The sequence below is a fragment of the Pteropus alecto genome, unplaced genomic scaffold, assembly GCF_000325575.1.
Source record: "Pteropus alecto unplaced genomic scaffold, ASM32557v1 scaffold65, whole genome shotgun sequence".
Classification (NCBI taxonomy): Eukaryota; Metazoa; Chordata; class Mammalia; order Chiroptera; family Pteropodidae; genus Pteropus; species Pteropus alecto.
This window is the reverse complement of record NW_006439191.1, coordinates 5,571,591-5,581,231: the sequence shown is the minus strand read 5'-3', so window position 1 is coordinate 5,581,231 and position 9,641 is coordinate 5,571,591. Positions and strand designations below refer to the sequence as shown.

The 9,641-nt window shown below is 39.0% G+C and overlaps 1 protein-coding gene across 1 annotated transcript in view; it reads left to right on the top strand.

Annotated features, from left to right (window-relative positions):
* ESRRG (estrogen related receptor gamma) overlaps positions 1–672 on the top strand; it is a 412,482-nt gene extending 411,810 nt beyond the window's left edge. The window contains exon 7 of the mRNA XM_006916223.2: positions 168–672. Coding sequence (XP_006916285.1) covers positions 168–412 — 245 coding nt within the window. The 3' untranslated portion in view covers positions 413–672. The remainder of the gene's footprint in view (positions 1–167) is intronic.
* The last annotated feature ends 8,969 nt before the right edge of the window (positions 673–9,641 follow it).

Here is a 9,641-nt window from a genome sequence, read left to right as displayed (position 1 = left end):
ATTTAGACCAAAATAAAAAGAGAGAGTTTGAAATGGTGAGACCCTGAGCAAACCACAGCTTAGAGCTTAGAGAAGTTCGGGAATAATCTTTAACTTTCATAGCTCTCTAATAGACATGGACTTTTATGATTAATATCAGTGTCTGTATTCTTTGCTTTGTCGCACAGACTCCATGCACATAGAAGACGTGGAGGCCGTCCAGAAGCTTCAGGATGTCTTGCATGAGGCGCTGCAGGATTACGAAGCCGGCCAGCACGTGGAAGACCCCCGCCGGGCGGGCAAGATGCTGATGACACTCCCCCTCCTGCGGCAGACCTCCACCAAGGCCGTGCAGCATTTCTACAGCATCAAACTAGAAGGCAAAGTGCCCATGCACAAACTTTTTTTGGAAATGCTGGAGGCCAAGGTCTGACTAAAAGTTTTCCTGGGCCTTCCTATCCTGCACGCCAAAAGAGGGAAAATAAACCCAAGAGTGATGTCGAAGAAACTTAGAGTTTAGTTAACACCATCAAAAATCAACAAAGACTGCACTGATAATTTAGCAGCAAGACTACGAAGCAGCTTTCAGATTTCTCCGTATCTTCCTGATGAATTTCTTTCTACCTGATCACATCTTTTTTTTTTTCTTTTCTCATTTTTCTTCCTCTTAACTTTTTTCCTTCTTTCTTTACACCTCCTTATCCTCATTTTTTGGCTTCCTTGATTAGTGGTTTCTTCTCTCTCGCGCTCAGCTTCCTTGATTAGTGGTTTCTTCTCTCTCTCACTCATTTCCTTCCTTCCTTCCTTCCTTCCTTCCTTCCTTCCTTCCTTCCTTCCTTCCTTCCTTTTTCTTTCCTTCCTCCCTCCCTTCCTCCCTCCTTCTCTCCTTCCCTCCCTCCCCCTATCCTCCTCCCTCTCTTCTCATCCTTTCCTTTTCTTCCTTCCTTCCTTCCTTCTTTCCTTTTCTTTCCTTCCTCTCTCCCTCCCTCCCTCCTTCTCTCCTTCCCTCCCTCCCCCTATTCTCCTCCCTCTCTTGTCATCCTTTCCTTTTCCTCTAAATTTTAAATAGCTTTAGCCGTAAGGAAATTTTTCTTCCTTTCCTTTCTTTCCCTCCCTCCCTTCCTCCTTCCCTTCTGCTGCTGAACTTTTAAAAGAGGTCTCTAATTGAAGAGAGAAGGAAGCCAGCCCTGCCAAAGGATGTTAATCCATAATATGGATGCCAGTGAACTTATTGTGAACCATAATGTCCCCAATGACTAAGGAATCAGAGACAGAACCAACGTACCTAAAGTGCAGTGCGACATACAGGAATTGACTGAGTGCAGTATTAGATGTCATGGGAGCAGCCTCTAATTAGACAGCTTAAGCAAGGTGGCATCGGCTGCTTCTTATCATTACTTTTCCATCTAGATCAGTTACAGCCATTTGATTCCTTAATTGTTTTTTCAAGTCTTCCAGGTATTTGTTAGTTTAGCTACTATGTAACTTTTTCAGGGAATAGTTTAAGCTTTATTCATTCATGCAATACTAAAGAAAAATAAGAATACTGCAATTTTGTGCTGGCTTTGAACAATTATGAACAATAATGAAGGACAAATGAATCCTGAAGGAAGATTTTTAAAAATGTTTCGTTTCTTCTTACAAATGGAGATTTTTTTGTACCAGCTTTACCACTTTTCAGCCATTTATTAATATGGGAATTTAACTTACTCAAGCAATAGTTGAAGGGAAGGTGCATATTATCACGGATGCAATTTATGTTGTGTGCCAGTCTGGTCCCAAACATCAATTTCTTAACACGAGCTCCAGTTTACCTAAATGTTCACTGACACGAAGGATTAGATTACACCCAGTGACTCCGGGTAGTCACGTACGTAAGCGCTGCCCGTGGAGTCCAGATCCGTAGAATTTCAGGAGTGTACCTCTCTTTCTGGGAGGTACAGTTGCCATATGATTTCTAGCTGCCACGGTGGTTAGGAACGAGTTACTGCCTGTTTGCAAAGTTACAGACCTTGCCCCAGAAGGAGCTGTGAGCCACTACACATTTAAAAGGCAATAAGGCAAAGGCCAGCATTTGAACAACAACAACAACAAAAAGATCATTGAAGACGACAGACGCCTGACCAAATTCTAAAACCTATCTACACAAGTTTGTTCATTTAGGAATGTTGGTTTAAATTAATCTGCAGTTTTTACCAAGAGCTAAGCCAATATATCTGCTTTCAACCAGTATTGTCACAGCAAGAAAGTCAGTCAGGTTCCAGACTGTTAAGAGGTGTAATCTAAGGAAGAAATCAATTAGATGCCCCCCAAATCCACACTCGCTGAATAACCAATGACAGTAACCTCCATCAAACGCTGTACCGATGGACCAGTGTTAGTAGCTGCTCCCTGTACTATGTGAACAGTCTTATTCTATGTACACAGATGTAATTAAAATTGTAACCCTTACAAACAAAAGAAATGTAGTTCAGCTTTTCAATGTTTCATGTTTGCTGTGCTTTCCGGAATTTTATGTTGCATTCTGAGACTGTTGTCTTGTTCTTCTTGTGGTGTTTGGATTCTTGTGGTGTGTGCTTTTAGACACAGGGTAGAATTAGAGACAATATTGGATGTACAATTCCTCAGGAGACTACAGTAGTATATTCTATTCCTTACCAGTAATAAGGTTCTTCCTAATAATAATTAAGAGATTGAAACTCCAAACAAGTATTCATTATGAACAGATACACATCAAAATCATAATAATATTTTCAAAACAAGGAATAATTTCTTTAATGGTTTATTATAGAATACCAATGTATAGCTTAGAAATAAAACTTTGAATATTTCAAGAATATAGATAAGTCTAATTTTTAAATGCTGTATATATGGCTTTCACTCAATCATCTCTCAGACGTTGTTATTAACTCGCTCTGTGTTGTTGCAAAACTTTTTGGTGCGGACACGTTTCCAAAACTATTGCTACTTTGTGTGCTTTAAACAAAATACCTGGGGTTGATGTTTCATCAACCTAATGCTAGGAATACTGTGTATCTATCATTAGCTATATGGGACTATATTGTAGATTGTGGTTTCTCAGTAGAGAAGTGACTGTAGTGTGATTCTAGATAAATCATCATTAGCAATTCATTCAGATGGTCAATAACTTGAAATTTATAGCTGTGATAGGAGTTCAGAAATTGGCACATCCCTTTAAAAATAACAACAGAAAATCCAACTCCTGGGAAAAAAAAAAAAGGTGCTGATTCTATAAGATTATTTATATATGTAAGTGTTTAAAAAGATTTTTTTCCAGAAAGTCTGTGCAGGGTTTAAGTTGCTACTATTCAACCACACTATATATAAATAAAATACAGACAATATATACATTGTTTTTACTATATCACATTAAAGTACTTGGGCTTCAGAAGTAAGAGCTAACCAACTGAAAACACGAGATGATTTGTGAAAAGAAGGAAGTACAGTTTTTAGTTTTTAAGTCAAACGAGCATCTCAAGTAGGAAACACAACCTAAATGGAGAGCTGCAAGACCGGAACGGGCTTTGGGGTGAACACTCTGCTCAAAGCCTCGCTTGAGGTAAGTTTTGTCAAGTTTCAAGCAAGACCATTTACTTAATGTGAAGTTTTGGAAAGTCATAAAGGTGTATGTTTTAGCCATATGATTTTAATTTTTATTTTGCTTCTTTTCGGTTTGTTCTTATTTAAAGCAATATGATTGTGTGACTACCGGTGGTTACACTTGTGTTTCAATCAGATCAGATTGTTGTATTTATTCCACTATTTTGCATTTAAATGATAACATAAAAGATATAAAAAATTTAAAACTGCTATTTTTCTTATAGAAGAGAAAATGGGTGTTGGTGATTGTATTTTAATTATTTAAGCGTCTCTGTTTACCTGCCTAGGAAAACATTTTATGGCAGTCTTATGTGCAAAGATCGTAAAAGGACAAAAAATTTAAACTGCTTATAATAATCCAGGAGTTGCATTATAGCCAGTAGTAAAAAGAATAATAATAATAATAAAACCATGTCTATAGCTGTAGATGGGCTTCACATCTGTAAAGCAATCAATTGTATATTTTTGTGATGTGTACCATACTGTGTGCTCCAGCCAATGTCCATTTGTGTAAATGTATTTATTTTATATTGTATATATTGTTAAATGCAAAAAGGAGATATGATTCTGTAACTCCAATCAGTTCAGATGTGTAACTCACATTATTATGCCTTTCAGGATGATGGTAGAGCAATATTAAACAAGCTTCCACTTTTGATTGCTCTTCTGTTTTGTGTTTCTTTATTTCCCTCCCATGTCAGAACGAAATCAATAAACACTGCCCTTTGTCGCCTCCATTGAAAGAGTATCTCTGAGTACCTGCTCCCTAAAAATAAAGTAGGAGTTTAAATAAGAGCTATATAAAGGCTTGTCAGAATGAATTTGAGAGTGCCAAGACACATTTTGCATATTTAAGAGTATGCAAAGTGTCTCATGGCACATTAGAATTCATTCTGACAAGCCTTTATATAGCTCTTACTTAATCTTAAAGCGACTCCACATCACCCTGCGTTACTCAAAATCATCGCCTCTATGTCAATGCCATAACAGAAAACTTTCCCCCTATTTTAAGATCATATTAAAACTAGAGATACCTATTATTGCCCTCCATCCACAATTAAACCATGTGTTTGCACTGAGCTCGTTAGCGAGCTGCAGGCTTTCTGGAGCTGCAGCAGAGTTGCTGACCAGGTTTCCTGAATGGGAAATCAACACCAGCGCGTATAGATCCGTGTGCGTGAGGAGGGGGAGCTGTCTTCACATTCCGGAGGGTTAAGCAGCACTGCTGACAGCAAGTGGCCTCCCCGTGCCTTTTTCACTCGGAGAGGTTGCAGCCCTTGCCGCTCGGGGTCAAGCTGTGCTTCCACTGGACCCTCCTGGAGCCGTCACCAAGGTGCTGATATGTGCTTTCTTGTCTCCTCTGCCTATCTCGAGAGTGTTTTGTCATTGCGTTTGCCCACTGTATTTCTCACCTTTCCGAGGTGGCTGGTTCTCTAGAGAAGCCAGCGGATGACACAAAAGGCCACTAAACCGAATCGGATTTAGGGGCATGAGATTACCTAAGATGCACTAGGTAGCAACAAAACTCAGAGTTGTCTTTTCCTATTTTAATGTCCTTTCGGTCGCAATGGCTCAGCATAGAATCTGACCTGTTTCGCTTGGGGGTTTTCAAAGTTCTTGGGGGGAACTGAGACAATGCAAGATGCAAAAGGAAAAAGGAAAAATCATGCCTGTCCTCTTTCAGCGAGGTCCTCATTTAAAAGCATATACATTACACACACACACACACATACACACACGCACGCACGCACACATACCTGTGCACAGACGTTTAAGAACTAAGTGTCAGCATTCCCTTGCTGGTTTTCATAATCTAGAATTATTACAGAGCAACTTTTCTGGTACTGCCATGTTTATTACAGATGCCTCAGGTGTACAAGAAAATAAAGTTGGATTTCTGTGTATATAAATAACGGGCAGCTCTGATAAATGGGCTATATTGTTGGTGTCGAGGGATCACTTTTATTTGCACCTGTTTTTCATAAGGGATTTTTCTTATGTTTTCCAAACTTGGCTGCGTATTGGAGTCATCTGAAGGGTATTAAGGATTTGTGATACTCATACTCCCATCCACCCCCAAGACTGGGGTTTAATTGATTTGAGGTGTGGCCTGGGCTTTGGAGAGTATTTTTTTTTAAATTTCCAGGTGATTCTAATATGAAGAGAAGATGAGGAAACCACTGCTTTAAATTTTATACATTTCTCAAATAACCAAGGAATGTCTTAAAATTTTTAAGGAACTTTTTATACATTGGCTCTGACTTTTTGTGAAGGTTTTAGACTGTTTTTTAATATCAAGATAAAAGGACTTAACTTTCTTTACTCACAAATCCAAAGCTAATGAAATCCACGAGGGCCGTTTCGACCGCCCCCCCCGCCGACCCTGTGTTGGCCCTTTCCATCTCCAGCCCCCAGAGCACATGGAGAACACATCTTATTTAATGGCTTCTAAGCCACTTCTGGTTGTGCTCCATATAAAAATGGAGATACCTGCTCAAGAACTTGTGCAAAATCTCTCACAGTCTTTCTTTTAATCCTATTCATTAGGCCCTTTCATGTGCTTTAATATGGATTTAGATGTGGTTCAAAATACCTGCTTTTTTTTCCCCCCTACTAAAAAAATGCAGAACAGCAACAAAATTAGAACAAAACTGATTTCTCGGAATGACTTCTCTTACCTGTATTTTCCAAGTTGCTGATTCAGGTAAGAGGTAGAGATGAGATAGAATGGAGATAGACTATTTTCATCCTTGAGCCTGTGTAAACACTTCGGGTATACTTTGCTTATTGGAAATTTAATTTGTGATTAAACTGTAAAAGAAAAGATATGTTAAGGGTTTTGTTTCATCCACAATGGTTTACATACTGAATGGTAGTTCCATAGTCCAATAGATATAGAAATGTGTAAATCAGTGTTTCCTACCCTTTCCAATCTCTAAGTCTAGTCTCGTGCTCTTTGGAAGTGTGGGGGGAGAAAGAGTAGCAGTAGATTGATTGTGCGCTGCATCTTATTATGAAACAAAATAAAAAAGGAATTTCAAAATATAATCCCCCTTTCCCAGGAGTATTTGTCTTGTTCTCTATGAAGTTAAAGGTCTGAAATAATGTGCCCATCAGGGGCTCAATGTTGCATGTCGATGCCAGTTGGTCCAAGGGCTTGTTATGATGGTAATGACCTACCGAAACGTGAGCTTGGATTGCAACAATACAATTGCTACCAGCTCACCCGCTGGGAGAAATATTTTATTATTGTCAAATGTCCTCCATAGAGATTTGTTTTGCCTGTTCCTGTTTAAATTCAAAGCAGAACTGCATTACTATTTCTCTGGAGTATATTTGAGATAAACAACTAGTCTCAAAATTTAGGATTCCTGGCTAGTTCAAATTTGTTTATTAGCAGAAAAATTACAATAGGTGACACTGTAGCTGCAGGAATATTATGATTGCAGCCACACAAGAGATTTACGTACTGCGTCCATGGCCTAAAAGCAAGAGGACTCCCTTTCTCATTACAAATGCCAGCCAGGTTAATAATGAACTATTCCATCCATTGTATAGCCTTCAAAAAGATGTCCCAATATGCTAATGCAGTGCCATAACATACCATAGGAATTTGGCCACAAGCAAATTTGCTCCAAGAAGTGTTTTTAAACTTGAGATCATAAACCAAATGTACATCTGTGTATATAAAAAAAATATTTTTAAACAGCAACATAGCGGACATAACAAACCCAAAGCATGAGTGGCAATGCTCTTTAAGCATATATTTTTCCAATGTTATTTTTTTTTAAAGAATTGAAAAGAATGTCCTAGACTGGATAGAATCATTTAGATCATTTTGCCAGAGGCCCTGTCCTGCAGCTCTGACAGGAGACTGAAACAGTAAAGTTTTTGTTGATACAAATTTTGTTGTTGGCAATCGAGTTAGAACTGGGCAGAACTTATTCTGTAAAAAACGCCTGTTACCTTTGTGAAAATCATGGTGTCCTGCGTGTTTCGTAAGACTGAACTTTGGAGAACTGGCTTCAGGAAGTACAAACTAACTGTTGGGAGGGTTTGCGAAAGAGGCCTAACAGAAAACATTTCAAACTAGCAGGAGCATTAAATCATGCTATTTACACTCTGATTCAATCTGCCATGCTCAGTCAGATTCCACAGTTTCGTTGGGAAGTGAAGAACTGGCTGCTATCTTAAAAAAAAAAAGGGGGGGGGGCGGGCACAGAAAACTAAAAAGTCAAAAGAGCGCTTTTCCAAGATCACTAGCATTTTCCAAAATGTCTAGAGCCAAGCAAGAGTTGGCTTTTTCTCTTTAAGTATGCAATTTCATATTACTACAAATAAAATACTACACATTAATGTTAACGAAATTCCTGCAGGTACTTTATATTAATCCCTCTGAAATTCATTATTTCTACTGGAATTTTATTTTGCTTTAGTCTTCTTTTAGTGAACAAAATGAATTGAGCAGGCACAAAGTATCAAATCTATGCTTACAAATCAAAACCAATATGTAGTCTATATTTTTAAGTGTATGTATTGAAAAAATAAATGTGTAATTGAGAGTAATTTCTGGGCTGGCGAAAAAGTAAAATAGTGTTTAGAGGTGATGTTTAGATATGATGCACAGGGAATTCTGTGGCATGTGACTTCCTTGTTCTAGTTTAAGATTTGGTGGTGGCTGAAAAAGACCGAGGAAAATGATAAAGAGAAACAACACAGACTAGTTTTATTCGTGGACTTTGCGTCAATGATACATGGGTTCAGATCTCAGCTCTGTCACTAACCAGCTATGTGACCTTGCTACTAAAGTCTATTCAATTTCAATAAATGGGTATAAATTATCAGACGGTTGTTATCAGAATTAGGTAATTCAAGGAAACAGCTTACCTTGTTCAATATGCTGAAAAAATTTTTTTTTTCCTTTCTCCAATAGAAGCAAAATAAGACTCCAGGATAATCTAATTGAGACCGGGCAAAAAAAGTCATTAGGACAGGGAGAAACGTTTCAAAAGTTTGCCTTGTGACTCTTAGCTTTTACGAAAGACCTACATTAGCCCCTGTTTTCAATAATGGAAAGCAATCCCGAGAGGATTTTCGCTTTTACGATAAAAGACGTAAAGTGCAACGCGTTGGGCGTCTGTTTTGCGGCAGGTGTTGTAGGCGACGCTTGCGTCCTGGTGGCCCCGCCCAGCGTGCGTCTGGTGGCCCCGCCCAGTGCCAGAGTTCCCGCCAAGCTCCTTCCCGCGAACCGCCCTCGGCACGAGGCCCGGGAGCTCTGAGAGCCCTGTCTGTGAGTTTGGTGCTTTCTCCTGATTTATTTTGTGCCTCGGTTAGCAGGATATGTCCTCAGATATCAGAAAAGCCTGAGAGAGCCCGTAAAACTGTTAGGCCTAGCATAAAACCGGACGCATTTAAGCATTCAAGGTTGTGGCGAACAAGACAGACATTATGTGCGTGTCGAATTTGGGGTGTGAGAAAGCCCCAAAATGTTTCTGTACAAATGAATGATAATTGCTTCTTCGCTTTATGGCATTTCTGCTTATAGAAAGTTTCACAGAAACAAACACTGTGCTTTGGGTAATGGTGCAAAACCTGTGGTTTGGGTGGCTGCTTTTGAGTGACAAGCACTGAAGTGGCACAAAATCAGCGTTGTGACTGCTCGGTGCAGGTTTGACTAGAAAATGGTCGTGGAGCTAAATATGTTCTGGGCCCAATGCTAGTTCTTTGAATGCATTATAAAATGTGATAGTCACAACAGCTCTGTAAGTACCATTCATATCTCCATTTCGTAGATGAAGAAAAGGAAGCTTCGAGAAGGTAAATGAGTTGCTCAAGGAGAACAATGTTAGTACACAATTCAACTCCATTTGAATCCAGTTGTCTAAGTCCTGAGCCTAATATCATAACCCGTTTCCAGTTTAGAAAAAAAATGCCGCTCGCTGCCAGCATTAATTGAATTTTGCATAAACACGCTTTTTGAGGTTGAAGCAAATCTCACTGGTTTTCAATGTGAAAATAAAATGTAAAAACTGCTTTTGGAG